Genomic DNA, 18,955 nt, shown 5'->3' with positions numbered 1-18,955 from the left:
TGTTTGAATACTGCCCGTTCAATAGTTTTGGATAAAAAAGGTAGAAGAGACACTGGTCGATAGTTCTCAACTTGAGTTGGGTCAAGTGAGGGCTTTTTGAGCAAGGGTGTAACCCAAGCCCTTTTGAAAGTGGTCGGGAAGGTTCCTGAAGCCAGAGAAGTATTTATCACATGAGTGATTGTCGGGACCACAGTAGGAGATATGGCTTGGAGGAGATTCGTAGGAATCGGGTCCAGTGGGCATGTAGTTGGACGGCTACGGGTCAAGAGTTCTGATACTTCGCTCTCTGTGAGAGGAGTAAACGAGGAGAGTGAACAACCACTGACCTGGGAGGGCAGAGGAAAAGATGTAGTAGGACTGCTACAATGGTTGAGTTTGAGTGTTTCAGAGAATTGGCTAGTGATGTTGTATTACCACAAAAGAAGTTAACTTTAGTATATACACTATGTTTCCTGTGGTAACATGGCAACAAGCAGGCACTTTTTATAGCTCACTTTCTAACAAAAACACCGCAGCAGTAGACTGGTACCCTAAGGAGTCGTAAAAGCACTCCATGAGAGGAAACAGGCACATCAAGTTAAACCCCACCAGGGCATGAGAAAGGAGGCAATGTCTCCAACAGCCTGCAGGTCAACAGTACTGCTTCAAAACTCCAACAGAGCACAGGAGCAGTAGCACTTCTATAATTCATACTCACCACTCCACAGTAAGAGGAAGGACAAGCTATCCCTCTCTCAACTTGTCTCGACTAAATAAAGGTTATAAATGGAAAATGAAGTCCATTAAACAGTAAGTAAAAGATATAACTCCCATATGAGTGTGTGGAATAGAAAATGCAATTGGGATTATTGCTTTTTCATAAAAAGGATAGTGCTATTGTGCAATTTCATTTTCATTTCCAAGTTTACATTATCATTTTATTATAGTCATAGTTTTCCAAAAACCATAAAAAGTAATTTTATCACATGCATGCAAATATATATATATTTTAAAGGCAAAGGACAAATATTTCCTTTTTATGTGAAACAATAATGCAACTGCTTGGTTTAACTGTAGCATCTATATGAGTAAGAAAGTCTGACTACCAGCACCGTCTCTGGAGTCACATGGCAGTAGATGGGAGGACTGGAGTCCTGTGTTGTCTTTTGAAATTTAATTTAAACTTTTACAGCTTTGTTTCACAGCAAGACTGACCTAGAAGTGAAAACTGTACATATAAACAGAGGAGCCCACATGGAGGTACTAAGAAAGACACATTGGGCACAGGGACAGGACACAGAAAAATATGCGTTGGCATGCAGTCACACACACATAGCAAAACACAAATACCCATGCATCGCCATAATACTTGTCTTGCAGTGCAACCTGACAAGTTTAAAGCATTTTCACTCACTGTTAATGACTCTTGACATAAAAATGCCCTCTCATATATCTGTGAACACTTAATGGCAACTTCCACACTAAAAGTTGCCATTGTCATTTAAAAGATTTAAAGTGTAATTGAATAAACTAATGACTCCACAGACATTAATTGGTGTGCATCCATCCTGTTTGCGAAATATGTACTAGACATTTCCACACTGCAACCACACATATTTAGAAATCACAAAACTGAGCTTTCTTTTTCACTACAGCCCATTGACAAATACACTATGACAATCTTGACTCGAACCATACAAACTGAAGAGCAGAGAAACACCAGACTGATCCCCAGGGCAAATCTGGGTTTATCAAAGTCATGTCTGTGCTGTCAAACTTATTTAAAGTCCATCCTAAGTTGTGTTACTGAAATTACACAACACAGGTTTAACCAGACCCAAGCAAAGCCCTGGTGTGATTTCATGAGACTCAGTTGAAGATTGGATTGTTTCAAGTGTGGGTTTAGGAATCTCAGCCTTGGAGGCAAACTCAATACATAATGGGGCTCCGCAAGGGAAACCAAGAGTACAAGGGGACACGGACTGGATGAGGACATCCACATCATTTTAGGGCCCAAATGGGAGATTCAATAATAACGGGCCTTTAGTGCTGCATTTTGAAAGATCTATCCTGCGCTGAACTATGGTCTCAAATTATGTACTAACATCAACACTTCATGTATTCAGCTGAAAAATTAACAGTGGACTAATGACAGATACAAAACTACCTAACATGTATATTTAATGCAAGTCAGAGAAATAAAGAGTGAGTTTAATTTTCTTCTTTTATAATTGTAGTGCTGTCTACTTTATATGTTCTTTTTTCTCTCTCTCTCTCTCACCGCTTCGTTTTTTAAGGCAGCAAAAACAGAAACAAAACAGTACATCAAAAGAAAAGAAAGAAAGATAGACTGAAGAGACAGCACTCCAGCTGGTTCCAGCAGCACTGAGACAGCCTGCCCATCAAAATGATCTACAGCTGGACCAGGAAGTGTTTTCCATTTTCATAACATCTGGCCTTAGGTCTGTTAAGGGGGTTATGGATATCAATGTGCGTCAGTTTCACTCACAGGGATGCAAGATTTACTGGCTTATTAGTATTTTCCTTAATATTTTTAAAACTTTCTTTTTAACTGAGGGTCACACATCTTATAAACTTAGGCGACAGTGATACTACAGCAATCATAAAATGATCCTGGCTTCCTTCAGCGTCTTTTTCCCCCTACTATAAAATAGCATTTTCAACAGATGAGGCTGAAGAGAATAACGGTGGAAAAAAAAACCTGGGAAGGATGAGAGTGCAACGAGGTACACAATAGATCAAAAGTAACACAGCTCTGCCTGAGTTGAACATGGTGTAATCTGATTATATAATTAAATCATGGCGAAAATAAATACACAGTGGGTCATTTGGCTGAATTGAAATATATCCCGCCAATCTGAGCTGATAACACAGTAGAGTTAAAGCTTAATGTAAGAACTATAAGAGAAGACAGCTAATTGTGTCTGAGACATAAGTGTATTGTGTTTTAAAACATGTTGATTACAATTTTTGATAGGGTCATTTGTTACTATAATTAGAAGTTTATTTTACTTGGAATAAAAGTGCTGAGTGCACAGTTTATGTCCTGACTGTGGCTCACACCCTGAAACTCATTTATTGTAATTACTCAGCGCTTATAAAATATAGCTTCTTCTTTTGTCTCTTCCAGTCAGCTCATTCAACAACACTGGCTGACCTAAAGATGAGTGCTCTTGGCTTACAGTAAGATATATTTGGCAAATAGCAGAGAAGAATTAAAAAAAACAGAGACAGATGAGCTTAACACAGTGTTCTTGGCCTCAGAATATCCGTGGGCTACTTCACAGACCCCTAATGTTCTTGGGATTTGTATTATCTTTGGCAAGAACTACAGACTAGCATACGACAGGCAGAGACAGGTGGGTTGAGCTGTAGCTGCATTCTCTTGGTATTAGGATATTACTGGCCAGTACCAAAAGCCCAGCCAAAGATGATGGCCAGTCATTTTAGATGATCTTTGGCAAATACTACAGACCAGTGAAAGACAGAGACAGGTGAGCCCAGTTTAGCACTCGTGGCTTTGGAACATCTTTGGCAAATATCAGAGCTGAGTGAGTGGCAATGGCAGCTGCACAGAGAGAGTCTATGAGTACAGAGGATTTGCAAAGGGCTGTGAATTTTTGCAGCATACAAGTACAAATGTCACAAGTTCTGACTTAAGCCAATACTATACTTCTTATACCAGTATATTTACCACATTTAGACTAGTTTTATTAAGCTTTCTTCATACAAAGTAGCCATCATCTGCAGTGTGAATGGTAGTATCGGTAAAGCTGGCGCCAATAAAATCAGAAGGTGGAAGTCACCCATATAAGTTTCTGATATCATGAACATATATTTGAGGTGATTAGTTAGAGATCCAAAGTTTGAGTTGACCATTGTGGTCCATCAGCCTTCAGACCAAACAAGTTATATTCACCCGATCAAGCACAGGGTTTACAAGTAAATGCACAAAACAATAGAAATGTTTTTAAAAAATGACAACACAGGAGTAATGTTATGTATAACAGGAGATTTCATTACCATTTGACTCAAATGTGGTAGGTGCTTTTATAGCTCTTGGACTGCCTGTACCAGTTTACTGCCATCAATACAACAATACCGTTTATACTGATATAGTTTGATGTTGAGTTAATTAATATGTTTCCGTAAAGTCCTGCCAGCATTTGTTCCTCTCTCTCGCTCACCGTGCAGCATCACCACTCCCTCAGCGTCAGCGCGTAGCTCCACTAACTCACAAACAACATGGAGGGAGACGCAGTGCCGGTGATACTGCTGAAGACCTGGCTTGTAATAAGAAAAACAACGGTTCAGTCTTAACTGCGGCAGGATGCCCACAGTGCTTGAAGTGGAAAGAAATAGGTGCCAGTAATCCACTCCCCCTTTATTTATATGAAGCGAAACAAAATGCTAATGTAGTTGCAGCAACAATAAATGTTAATTAACAAATGAAACAATGCACAATAGGAAAACATGCAACTGAAATATAGAAGAAACAAATGTGCATTGTCCAAAAGCTGATTACTGAATTATATTCCATTATATTTTTATATTTTGAATTGTCACCTGTCACCTTAATTTTGTTTCCCTTCATATAAATAAAGACAACCCCACATAAACTTTCGCTCACCCAACCCCCTTACCCGAGCACCCAGAGCCAACGTCCAGTCTCAAAATAACTCAAGCAAATGCTGTGAGATCTATGCCAGTGTGATTGCTTGTGTGTGTGTGTGTGTGTGTGTGTGTGTGTGTGTGTGTGTGTGTGTGTGTGTGTGTGTGTGTGTGTGTGTGTGTCTGCGGGTTTGTGTGCATGTCTTCGTTAGGAATAAGGTATACCTCTTGTGAAAAAGATTAAGTTTCTCCACTATTGTACTCTGTCTCACTTTGCACGTATGTGACATGTGAATGGGGAGTACAGATCAATGTGTGTTCAAGACACAGAGGGCTGAGGTGTGTGTTTGTGCATGTAAAAGAGGTCATCCGTAAATCAATGGCACCGCAGCAAAACAACAATAACACAGCATTAAGCATTACCACACATGCACTAGAGATCTAGTCTGACTGTGTTTGTCCATGACATATAATGGCCTGTCTTTGTGGCTTTCTACATGAATACATAAGACTCCACTATTATAAATGTGACGATTCGACCATTGAGACACAAAGAACAGGCTTGTCAAACACTGTAATTATCCCATTTGAGGTCCATTCAGCAGGGTGACATCTCCGCTGATAAAAGGAGAATTGGAACCAATTAAGTCAACACAACACAAAAGCTGCTTCAAAGCCTTTTCTTCTTCGCATGATAGCCTGTTTATTCATATTGTGCATTCATTTGCAGCGTACTGTGATGTGCCCACGTATATGCGGGTGAGTGCATCTGGTCAGTTTGTACCTTGTAACTCCTTCAAGCACGTCAAGACCTTGAGATTGTGCCATCACTAGTGCAAAACAGTCAAACCAGCACATGCACACAGGCCCATTAAATAGTCAAATGGACTTTGAAAAGACTTTACTGTGGGGAATAAAGCATTTAGCCAGACACTGGCAGTTGAAGCGCAAAACAGTGAAATACAAAGGTGGTTTTGTTGAGGCACAGGATGATTGGTTGAAATGATCAGTTTAATACTTTGGTGTACCTCTAAAGAGAACAATTACTTCACTCAAGAGGCTAATTAAGTGTTAAAACTTTGTGATTTCACTATACTGTTGGGACTGCTTCAGGACAAAGCCATCAGCGTGGTGGAAACGTCCTTCTGTGTTAGTTTTTCCTTAGAAAAGTCTAAATGTTAAGCCCTGCTCCGCTCTCTTAGCTTTCGCTTTGAAACCTTTAACTTCAGTTCTAATCCTATTCCTTCATTTCATCTCCAATGTCAGTTTCTCAGTCTCCCATCTTTTTTCCTTTCCAATTTTCCTACCTTCTTCCTTCTCTTTACAAATATTTTGTAAATTTTTCAACTACACCCCCTTAAGTCTACCCAAAAAACACACCTCTGCTCTACATTATCAGTTTCTCTCTCTAATTCCTCTAACATGATCATGCTCTGTTGACCCCTTCCTGACAAACTCTTCTATTGCAATTCAGTCTATGTTTAGTTATATTAAAGTGGTCATATTATGCTAATTTTTATGTTCATAATTTTATTTAGGGATTCTATTTGACCTTTGTTGGGAGTTGCACATGCGCAGTACCCATAGACAGTATATTGCTGGACGAAGCCACCCCGCTAAATTGAATGGAGAGCAGTGCAGTGAATCCAGTTTTGGACCAATAAAATACTACTACAGGGTTACTTCCTGTTGGCGCCAGTGTCTACTGCGCATGATCGCACAGCATAACTGCGGTTTAATGACATAAAGTAGCGGCAGAAATACATTAATTCTGGTAGCTGCATAGCTGCACCAACAAAAAGTTTCATCGCTCAGTGTGTTTGACTGACTCGGACTGTCACTGTTTAATCTGCCCACCTATAAGGCTCAATTGCCAAACACCAACGTAGCGTCACTGATCGCCAAATAGTTGTTTTAAATTCAAAACAAAGCCGCTTCAGCCGGCAGGGTTGGGAGGGTTACTTTCAAAATGTAATCCGGTACAATTACTAATTACTTGTTAAAAAATGCAATCAGTAATGTAATCCATGTACCAGAAAATAAAAGTAATGTAACCTGATTACTTTTAGTTATTTTTGAATTACTTCAATACCAAATACGCAAATAAAGACAAGATGCATTGTTAGAGAAACATACAATTATAAAATATCCCATTCCCATGAAATCTATGTTTAAATGTTTTTATATGATATGCTTTGCATTGGGCCTATACGTCATATGGCAGGATCTGGCCCATCAGTGACAAAAAATGTTGTTTTGTATGTATTATTGAATTCATTTTATAGTGTGTCATTTCCTGGAAAACAATTTTAAAACGTTGATGAATCATCCTGCACTGGGAGGCCTGCATTCATTTAGTGTCCAATGAAAGCCTTTTTAATTTTTAAGACTGCTGAAAAATAGTGTTTCTGGGACCGGGCCCCACTGATTACGGTACAAAAGCAGCCTTTATTCAAGCACTGGAGGTTTTCAGGCCAGTGGCGGAGGAACCAGCGGGGAATGATGGCGGGGAGCCGCGCCGGGCGAGCAGGCAACGAAACTGCGCTCAGCAGCCTCCAAGTGAACACGAATTGAACAGGTCCGAACACAGCCTCATTAGCTGACTCAGCCCCGGGGTGACACAAGCCAAACCGGCAAGAAAACCACCTTTGTACAGTATTCTCAGTGGTCAAACTGGCCTCCGTCGGTCTCAGAGTCTGTTCTCGGGTCCGTTCTCGGGTCCGTTCTCGGGTCCGGCTGCTGTGCTCATTCACTGGGGGCTGGAATCAGTCCGCACGGTCCACACAGATACTGCATGAATGGGAGGGGGCGTAACCACATTCAACCACTGGCTATACTGGCAATCAATATCTGCGACAAATCCCTCACTAGCCGTGTGTTTTTACAGGAAACACGTAAACAGCAAATAGAATAGGAATCCGCTTTCCGTTTAACTTTGTGTTTAAAGTAATCCCTATGTGTAATCCCCACTTTTACAAAATGTACCTGACGTCTTGTCACTGTGTGTGCTGCAGCTCAGTGTGTTTCTCCACCAATGATTTTTAGCCACTAGGCTAGCATTATGATGCTTGTTATATAGTGACGCAGATAGTTTACGGAAATAAATGCTGGACTACAAACAAGCTGTTTTTAGGCAGTTCAGGAGCAATGTTTTCTGTGGGAGATAGTAATGTGGGCTTTTTCACTTTGCAAACCTATTACATGCACAAAAAAATATATATAACACAATAGAAGAAAGGGAAAAGGCAAAAAGCATAATATGACCTCATTAATATACTACTAATTTATTTTCCAATTATGTCTAAATAGGAGATGTAATTACTAAAATGTTCTGTTTTTGTGGAAAGTAAAACCGCAATACTGTGTGAGTCAGTGGGAGTTGACAGGGGTTTTTTGATCCTGACTCCTGCGTGAGGTTTGTGCATCAAAAGCACTTTGATTTTAAGATGAAGATGGTGTTAATAAAGTGAGTGCCTAAACGCAACCATAAATAAATTAATCATGTCTCGCTCTGAGCAGAAAATCTGACTGTTTGCAGATAAGTGAATTAATAATGTTTCTTTCTTAATGCAAGTGGCATTATGTGCCTTAAAAACTTATTTGCTGTTGCAAATCAGCATCATATAAACATAATTTCAAGGAGACAGTGTTGTCCATTGTCATTCATTTGTTCTTGCCTGCTAGAAAGACTGAAGAGGTTCAGTGGAATGTACTAAAACCTTACCAACCATGCTTTTGGCAGTCTATTTGTGTATGCTGTGAACACATGTGCTCCACATGTGTCTGATATCTCTCTCATAGTGAAACAGTCTATCTAGCTAACAAGATATTAGTTTTTGTAGGTCCCATCAAATGGAATTAAGTTTGACAATGACGATAAAAACGGGAAAATCTTTCATTGAATAAAGAAAATTCCCAGAAACTCGACTGCATTTTTCCACAGCTGTGTGTCAGTAATTACAGTAAAACTTTATGGATATATAAGAATCTAAACATGGAGCAGTGATGTTTTAACATTCTCGCCTGGTGCCATCAAGCAGGGTGATTTTACGGTTTGCAGAAACCTCAGACATCAGCCAAGTTGATCAACCTTGGAGAATCCATCTCCATCATTGTTTGGGTCATTCTTTCATCTTTTTGGCATGCTGTTACTTCCATTTGCCTCCCTTGACTTCTTTGAGCTTTCTTAATCCTTCCTTCTGTCCTGTTCCTGCTTCTTTCTGTATTTAAACCTCACTTACATAGCAGGAAAGCTGCACACACACACACACACACACACACACACACAATGACACTGTTTGACAGAAAGCAGTGAAGGCACAAAAGGTCACTGACCAAAGGTTTGTGTTTTGAGAGCTATTATCAACATAACAATACAGAGTGCATTCCTAGACAGAAGAAAAACTCAGGCGAAGATTGAAATCTTAAGTAAAACAACAAACACTTGAGATCAGTAATGTCACCAGTGTTGCAACGGATCACAAAACTCACGGTTCGGATCATTTCATGGTTTTGAGTTACAGATGGATACTTTTTTGGATCAAAAAAGGGAGACAATTATAACTTTGCTTTGAACTAAACTAAATATCTGAAATCGTGGTCTTAAATAAAAATGCTCCCATACATGCGACTTAAATGATGTGGGAAACTATTCCAGTTCTTCCGCTCCTAATCATGACTGTCTGTGCTTTTTTCTTCTTTGCTTTTCGCAACGTGTCTCACTGATTGATGCAGATTGATTCGTTAGGATTCAAACTGTCCCGTTCATGTGAATACACAACTGCTTTTTGAAATAATCATATAAATCTTTATTGCTGCAGAGGAAAACACAGCACACATAAGTCTGGTATCTTTTCACTGCAACTCTGCATCACAATTTGTGGAATTATTACTTTGATAAATGGAACAAATACTGTAAACAAAAAGAAGCTGACAGGCAGTATTAAACACTTAAACACTGTATGCGTACTAACTGTACTGAAGCCTACAGAATCTCTCACTCAGTCACACTGTAATAAAGTGACAGACTTACAGCCACGTAATTTAATTTGCAAACTACACTGCCAGTGGCTTGCTGCTGCAGCCAAATATGGTTCACTGCTATAGCTATGGTGAGATAGAGAGAAACACGAATCACAAACAATTTGTGGGTGCACTATGCTCTGCATGTCATCCTGAAACTGAAGCAAGGGAGATGGAAACTATTAAAACTGTGAAGTAGTTTTGTAATCTCTGTAGGTTAGAAAGATTTAATAAAATAATAAAATAGGGATCATTCCTGGATGAAAGAAGCTGATAAAAACAGCCTTTGATGTATTTGAGATCTGCTTTTTGAGTACAAAACCTGTGTGATGTAAAACATTTTCAAGGAAGAACCTGCTGTTTAACAGTGGAGCCAGCTGATAGGGTGACTGCCAGAGCCTATATCAAAAAGAGAGTTTGTAAAATGAGTCACAGAAAAACACAAAAAAGACATCTTCAATCTGCAGGTCATCAAATTAATTTATGCACAGATCTTTGGTTGCTCATTTGAACTTTGATACCTGTCTTTACACTGCTTCATTCAGTTTGAACAAGCTGATCTAAACAGAAATGAATGGAAGAACAACAACAAACTTACACCAATGTTGTTTTGGCACCTGTTACCTCAGTGCTGCTTGCTTTCCTGTAATATGTTTTCTGCTGTAGGAATAAAGAAAGTATTACAGAGAGCTAAATGAATGTTGGTGTGTGATGATTAGTCTGGTAACCATGGTATTTGCATTCATGTATTTATCTGGCTTTACTTCTCAGGTAATGAACTACTGATTCTGTTCCAGTTTTTTTTTACTGGATGGAGAGGTTGGATCAGTGCCAGGATAATTTGGCCCGCCTTACATTTGCCATGTCATCCTTAACACTAATAGCAGCCCGGACAAATTCAGCTTCAGTTTCAGTTTATATTCTTTTTGTAGAAACAACTTCTTTTTTTCTTTTTTACAGCTTTTCCTGCTCTTGTCCATCTGTTGCCCATCTCTTCTCCCCATCACCCCTTTATTTGGAAAAGGAATAACAACCTGTCTCCTCTTAAAATACACACATACAGACGCCACATGAATTGTTAACATTTTCCTGTATCTTCCCACTGTTATCATTCCTTTTGCTATCCGACCCAGTGACAAACCCGACTGAAAAATGCAGGCTGAATGGAAAAATGAAAAGAGAAGCGAGTGACGCCTATAAAAACTGAAACAAGCGTTTCAGATTGGTTCTTTCCATTACGCATGTAAACCCATTAAAGTCCAGATGTTGACCTAGGCATGACACTCCTTGAATATACAGCATGTCTAATTCACAGTGCCAATGAATGCCAAGCAACAAACAGAGAAACCTTGAAACTTACTTCTTTTTGTAAATTGAGTCTGGAGAAGGCACAGGGATTACTGTCAATCTTTTAGACCCTAAAATATCCCATAAAGTAGAAGCTGGAGCCAGCTGTCCCCGAAGTGGCTTGCCTGGTCACACAGCCTTAATAATATAATACTGCCACTTAATGAAACAAGCTGTTTCACGTGTTTCCAATTATCATTGAAACCATGAAAAAAAAAATCATATTAAATGCTGTCCAGCATTAACCAAAGTTAGTAACAGTCTCCCAGATGAAAACCATCTCAAATTTGCATTAATATTAAAGGGGCTGTACAGTATGTAGTTATTTAATGAAATGAATCACTTTATGGACAGGTTATAATCTCACATAATGTGCAGTAATGCAACACAGCGGTGCAGGACAACACCACAGTATAAGCCACATCCAGTAAGTTACAGTAACGTCACTTACTACCATCTAACTGTTATACTAAAGAGTGATACAATCCCATTAATGATATTCAGTCCAGTTCACTAACCGTTTTCATTATCTATTGCTGAGCCTCTCTGGTCAAAGACACACATCGCTGGCGTATCATGTCGGCAAAAAACATTCAATACGCATAATATAACAAGCATGGTTTAACGTCAAGCTGATAAATATTACTACTGTAATGTTGCAGTGGGAGTTTACCTGAGTTTCTAGCATTATGTGTGATGCCGTCTCCCGTTTTGGCAGATCCCAAGTGCTCGTTCATTAGTTCGAGCACACGTAGGAGCATGTGCTTAGAAACTTAATGGTTGCAATCTGAAACCTCACTGCTAGAGGCCACTGAAAACTACTGAAGGCCCCTTTAAAGATGTTTTAAAGTTATGAAGTATAGTGTATGGCCCCTGAAGTCATAAAGTTTTTTTTAAAAGAGTGCTGAGGTAAACTTGATCAAAGAAAATTGCTGTGAAAGTGGACAACACTGTGAATCTTATGAGTCATCTCAGTGACCCCCACCCACTACTTTATAGCTAATGCAAGGTAAGTTAACTCTTGTGGTCACTATAATTGTGATTTGAAATTTTCATAGCGTTTCATCTGTAGTTTATGAGATATTGCAAATCTTGCTCTGGTCATCGCTGCAGTTCAGTTGTGTCTGGGAGCATGTGGGTCAGGAACAGGGAGCGCAGTGTCCAGCATATTTGCATGAGAGTAGTGGAATGAAAGGGTGAAAGTGTTTTTTTTATATTGTATGCATAGTATAGTCTTCATCTTCTTTAAGATGCATAGAATATTGTAATGATTTGTAATCGCGCATCCTGGGTTTGCCTAACTGAATAAACTTAATGAGGAAACAATAAATGGGAGGGTAAGTAAATTTCTGAAATTAAACATCCATATATAGTCAGAACATTTTGTTATTTATTTAGAACATTTTGTTGTAACACACCACAAAACATAAAACCCCATCCAAAACAAAGAAGAGTTTAATTACTCAGTTGTCCCTCCCAGCAACAGTCAAGATGGTGGCAAAGATCACAAAATCAGTAAAATATTTTTTTCCAAAACTGTGAACCACCGTAATCAAGAGTGGTCCTTGAGCATACAGTCATAAATGTACACCAAAATATTGGGCTGAAGGGTCCAGTAGTATGCGAGATTAGCTGCAGACCTTTGGACATGCACAGGCTAACTGATTCCCCCTGTATCCTGTCTTTATGCTAAGCTAAGCAAACCATGTCCTGGCTGTAGCATATTTAACAGACAAGAGTGGTATTGATCCTGTCATCTAACTCTTGCCAAGAAAGCAAATAAGCATATTTCCCAAACAGTCAAACGTTTCCTTTAAGAGAAGATATATGGTGTGACAGTCACAATCATGAATAATGTGTTGGGCAGGTTTCAGTTATGTGAGGAGTCACGCAAAGCGCAATGTTCAAAACAACCTCTTTCACACCATGCCAAACCTTAGATGAAGTACAGAAATGTTGGAACTATTAGTTGTCTAATCCACATGTTTTAATGCAGCTTTAGGGAGAGAAACTATATAAGCAGAAGCCAAGTGTGGTAGTATTGTTCCACTATATAAACCATGAACCAGTGCTTGGATCCCTTCTCAATAAAATCTACACATGCTAACTAATCTGATTAAAACAAATGATTGTAAAAATCCATCAATAAGAATCCTTTTTGTGATGTTTTATGAATATGCTTAGACCGGCTGTACTGTGTAATTGAAATACCTTAAAGGTATAAATCAAATGAGTGCTACTGTTGCCTGCAAAAACAATTTCAGATTCACTGCTGGACCAATTGGTTGCATATCATCCACATTGTTGTCAGAAAAACTTGTTGACCTTCTTTAGTGTAAAAACCTTGGCCATCCATCAGAATATGAACTCCTTCTTGGACTGGTAAATCATCCATTGATAACCCATAGCCAAGTGTTATGCTAAGCCCTGCTTCACTCATCATAACGTTTGATCATGGGCCTCTCTTTCACAGGAGCCAGCACACTGACCCTTGAGTTACAATGTGGTATTACAGATGGTGTTCTCTGCTACTCGAGCAAAACCAAACATTTTCAGTCTGTCATCATTTGGACACAAACTAGAGGACATGCTCAGTTAGCCTCAAATGAGCTGAACGAAAGATGAAAAGCCATCGAGGGACGACAGAATGTGAAATCCAGACATGCAGACAAAGATAAAGGAACACAACAAAACACACAGAAAGAAATGGAAACTGAGCACTTTTATTGCTTCAGTCAATTCTGAATTAACGTATAGCAAAATCAATTCATTTTACCTCTCCTTGTATGCTATAAATCTGCTCCTTTTGTAATCTTTAATCCAAAAGCACAAGTGTAGGAGCCCTGAACATCTCACAGTGTTTAAATAAAAACACGCATGCCTACAAGTGCTGCCAAAGGACCAGACAATTCAAACCACATGAGAACCAATACAAAGCTAGGCACACGCACACACACACACACACACACACACACACACACACACAAAGAGTAACACAACTGCTTGTGATAAATCAGCTCCATTGTACAGGATTCCACCAAATAGTGCAGAGTAGGCCTTGGGGAAGAGGGGGTGGTCCACATGTGTGATGCTCGGTTATTCCTCATTTCTTCAGGGAATGGGAGCCCAGGCAGAACTAATGCTGTTGCTGTGTGTTAGAGCTAAGATTAACTCCTACAACAACAGTGAACATCTGCCTGTATGTGGGGCGTCTGGGGTTGAAAGGGGAACCGTGGACTTCAAATATGATGCAGAGATGGGTTGTTTGGGAGTGTTTGAAGGGTAGTGTATGGATCTGGTGTCATCGTGGAGATAAATGGCTTCCCACTCACGTTCACACGTTAAATCATCATAAAGTGGATAGCTTGGTTTTCGTTACACACACACACACACACACACACACACACACGATTGTTTTATTATCTTCATGGGGATATCTCATATCCCTTAACCCTAACCTTAACCATAAACTAATTCTAACCTGAATCCTAAAACCGAGTGTCAACCCTCAAACAGCCCACTTGTGGGGTCCAGCCTTTTGGTTCCCACAAAGCTAGTCGGTCCCCACAAGCATAGTGGAATCCTGGTTTTTGGACCCCATGAACTTAGTAAAACAAAAACACACACACCCACTGAGTGTGAGCTCACGGCTTACTTCTGCAGGTTGAGGGTGAGGTTACCAGTGCAGCTCTTGATCTTGTTCTGGGCCTCCAGGTGGTTCATGCCCTCCGTGGCGATGCCGTCAATAGATAGAACCATGTCTCCAACTGAAATCCCACCTTTAGCGGCCTTCCCACCATCTGTCAGCTGCAGAAACACAAAAACCACAAACAGCTTCAATTATCTACATAACCAGCAACATCACAGTCAGGATTATTAAGCAGGTGGGTGGGGAGTACACATTCACTCTGTATTTATCACAGGATTTACAGTGGGTACGGAAAGTATTCAGACCCCTTTACAGAAGCATTTCGGCAAAGCTAATGAAAGACCTGGTACTCTACCACATGATGGAGGGTCTACTACTGTACGTTCACTGATGCGTGTCTAATAGCAGGAGCCTTCATCTTTGAGTTACCTGTGTTTCTTCTTTATGGCCTGCTGTCATACTGGGCTTACAGCTTGTTAGAGAAAAGAGAAAGGTTCAAAAGGTCTCTTAACCACAGCATGTGTGAAAAAAATAGAGCACAGCCATAATGCAACCCTTGTGTCCAAATTCTCCACTACTGCATGTATCCATTTCTTATTGGCAGGATGTATGATGAAAATTAAGACAAAGAAAAAGAGTTGTCTTTTATCAACCTACTGTACATGCATTGAAAAGCTAGCAGAAAGCTAAATGGCCACATTTTGAATGCATGTTTGGTTGAGTAAACACAAAAAATTAAAATTAGATCACAAAGAACAAAATTGTGTCGGCTGTATGATAGGACCGCAGTATATGGAAGCTGACATGTAGCAATCTGATAATGGGGCACCTATGTCAACTCTTGAGCCACATTTCAACAGCAGCACAACAGTGTAACTAAAACGCCGGTGTTTTATAAGGACTGACTTAGTAAACAAATAAATGAAGCTTATCTTGACACACAATTTACTATTACAATAAAGATTAAATAAAGTGAATCTAGTCCTAATAAAAAGCAATTATGCCGTTATATTCCGTACAAAATGCAGTTAAAAAGGTGACAAATAGCTAATGGACACTACATGGTGTAGACACATTCCACTTTTATTGGCTTTGAGGAAACAGCAATTACAAGCCAGACATCTCTTAGATTAGACACATCATAAAATATGCACACACTATGCACACACAATTTCTCTTGTCTCTGGTTTTCAGTGTCTTCCATGATTTTTCAGGTATGCTTTAAATATCTGCATCCAAACAAAGTTTAATTACTGTGCTTCCACTCGGGGGGAAGCTGGTTAATTTGAAACAGATTCAAGCCACAAAAGAACTCATGTTGAACAGCAGGGCTGGCATTTAATACCAACCCTGCTGCTCAACATGGCTTCAACATGAACAAATGATGAACTGTATCAATTCTATTTTTGACAATAATGTTAAATACATCATTATAATTGTGCTGGGGGAACAAATGTAACATTTTCCACACTCATAACTGGTGGTGTTGTCTATCTAGTTGTGAGAAACATTAAACATATTTTGTCAACAAGTGAACAGTTGCGAGGCAACTAAGCACTTAACAGGCACACAAGTGGGCCTGGGTACACACCAAAATAAAGTCTAATTAGATTAAATGTGTAATTATGTGTTCTATTTTTTTGTTTTGAAGCTATGCCTCGTTTCCTTCTTGGTAAAGTTAAATGAGTTATCAAAATACTTTTATATAGGCAAGGCAGATTTTTAAAAATGCTTTAAGTAATGGTGATGCAAATTATAATGTTCTCATCCGTAGAAAAACAAACATGAGAAACAATTTATTTCTGTTTAATTAACGCGGAAATATCATGGAAGGAGACTTTCTTTGTTTTTGATACTATAACTTCTGACCTGAAATACTGTCTTTACTCACAGTCACTGTCACCAACAGACAGGGCAATACAGTGAGGCATATGTGTCATATTAACCAGAGCCATTCTTATCAATAGGCTGAGGGAGGACAGTCACAAATTTGGAAATGTGCGTAGGATGTCACACACTCTTGTCTTTTTCCCTGTATCTAAGACCAATGTGAAGAGGTTCAACATAACAATTTTCTTTCATAACAATTTTTTCTTATGTCTTTGAAATGCAATGTCAAACTGTGCGCAATCAAATAACAATTTGGTTTTGTGCGTTTGTTATATATTGTATCTTCAAGAACAAAAACACCTTGCAGCTGTGATTCTGACCATTCTTGGTCACACAGAAGGTCTGAGTGTGTACAAAGGGGAGTGAGGTCATTTGTTTCTTTTGACAGCATGAAAAAGGACCACACAGACCACTTCACTGAACATGTACACAGACCACTTTTGTGGCTGTTCTAGTTATGAAGTGGCTCTTACTCTTACCCATCAGCTATCACTTCACTTCAATTTGGTGCTTCTACAAGAAAATGTGTTTCTGCAAAATGAGAAAAGACAGACAAGGATGAGAGAGTGTAATGTGGGTTTGGACGTCTTTGGTGAGTTGCATCCCCCCTCTGTGTCTGTCTCCTTTGCCTCTATCTTTGTCTCTCTCACACACACAAAGACAGACAGACACAAGCAGGGCTAATAAAAGAGGCTCTGCACCCGGATTAGTGTTAAGGCTCTGCAGCCCCAACCTTTTATAGTCATATTAGCCCAACACACGCAACATCACTCACCACCACTCACAACCACAGAGGGCAGGAAGAAGAAAGTAATGAGCGATCGACTCGACAGTGATTAAAATTGCATGGATGGGAAGTAAGGGAGAAACAGAAGGAAAGGAGAAAAAACTAACACTTGGTACACTTGGTACTGAATGTCTGTTTTATATTCTGTGTACATTTTTAACCCATTTGAAGGGGTGTGTTCTTGCTAACCACTCTGGCATCGTTATGGACCTCACCACAAAATGTTCAATTATATGCCCCCACCCCTTCCACACACGCACATACACACACACACACACACACACACACACACACACACACACACACACACACACACGCAACATAAATACAGCCACACTCACAAAACACTGCTCTGCTTCCCTCTGTATCAAAGTAACAAGGAGAACAAGAGGCCATACAACAGAGAATTTAACCTTAATGCCTGAATTCCGTATATAGGTTGTGCTGGTAGGAAATCAGTATACCAAAAGCAAACATTTGTTTTCAATCACTATGATTATAAGGATTTCAGAGCTGAAAGTAGTTTCACTTTTCATATCAAAGAGAGTGCAAAAAATAATTGAGAAAATCAAAAACAGAAAACTAAATAATCTGTCTACGCAACAAGCCAAAGTCTTCAAGTTTCCCAGGGTATTTGATTTATGGCTCAGTTGCTTTGGCCAAGACAGAAAACAGCAGCTTTAACACTACGCACATATCCACTGGAGACACACACACACTTACAGTACGTGTATGTACGTTCATGCCGTTCTATCAAGCACACTCTCTGACAGCAGCGGAGCTCAACTCCAAATGTGCAGAGACATCCGTTAACAGTTGACCACGACTTATATTAATAACCCTCCAGGAATCTGCCCTTTGATGAACCACCAATATAAACATCACAACAGTGAGACAACTTAAACAGATGAGAAAAGCAAAAAGACAACTTGGGAGTTTTTGATTGTACAAAAAAACAGAAACTTCCATTCACATCTGTCTTGTCAGACTGGGACTTGATGATCGCACAATCTGAATTTACACCAATGAGATCAGTGGCTAAAGTGCCTATAGAAGCTTGAACTGAAATCCTCATCATAGCGTGGACACAAAAAGCCTGCTTTTAAGCTCTAATAAAGATTTTCTACATCAACAATTGATGAAATCCCTTCATGGTAGGAGTGGTAGTAGACAGACAAGTTAATCATAGATTTTTCTTTGAAGTTAGTACAGACCAAAACAGAACTAGAAAGGAAAGTGAACATTGCAGGTGGCCAGAAGCCAACGAGTCCTCTAAATTAAATGACAAAATATGTAGTTTGTCCTTAAGAACGATACATAGAAGCGTCACGTAATTTGTCTGTGCCTTCCAGAACTGTTACAAATCACTGCTGAAAAATAAATCTGTTTTATGATTTGACTATAGGGAAAGATCAGTTTGGGATAAAATGAATAGTTTGTTAAGATAAGGGGACATTTATCATCATAATTACAATAATAGCCACATGCTTAAGGTCAGACAAAGTGCAAGTTCAGGGTTAAAAGAAAACAACATTGACTATTAGTCAGAAATGGGAAATAAACAGGGGTTTCCCCATGACAAAGTCTGACGCTTTGTTGATCCTCCATCCACCCTAGCCTTCTCCATCTGTGGACCTTAGGGGTCTCTA

At 39.4% G+C, this 18,955-nt stretch overlaps 1 protein-coding gene across 2 annotated transcripts in view; it reads right to left on the bottom strand.

Annotated features, from left to right (window-relative positions):
* Window positions 1-18,955, bottom strand: part of LOC123960067 (PDZ and LIM domain protein 5-like) — a 139,406-nt gene that overhangs the window by 81,289 nt on the left and 39,162 nt on the right. For both annotated transcript variants that reach the window (XM_046034571.1, XM_046034572.1), the window contains one exon: window positions 14,636-14,787. In XM_046034571.1, the coding sequence (XP_045890527.1) occupies window positions 14,636-14,787 (152 nt within the window). The remainder of the gene's footprint in view (window positions 1-14,635; window positions 14,788-18,955) is intronic.

Source organism: Micropterus dolomieu, linkage group LG21, assembly GCF_021292245.1.
Source record: "Micropterus dolomieu isolate WLL.071019.BEF.003 ecotype Adirondacks linkage group LG21, ASM2129224v1, whole genome shotgun sequence".
Taxonomy (NCBI): Eukaryota; Metazoa; Chordata; class Actinopteri; order Centrarchiformes; family Centrarchidae; genus Micropterus; species Micropterus dolomieu.
The sequence above is the reverse complement of the archived record's forward strand: the minus strand, read 5'-3'. Positions and strand labels throughout refer to the sequence as shown.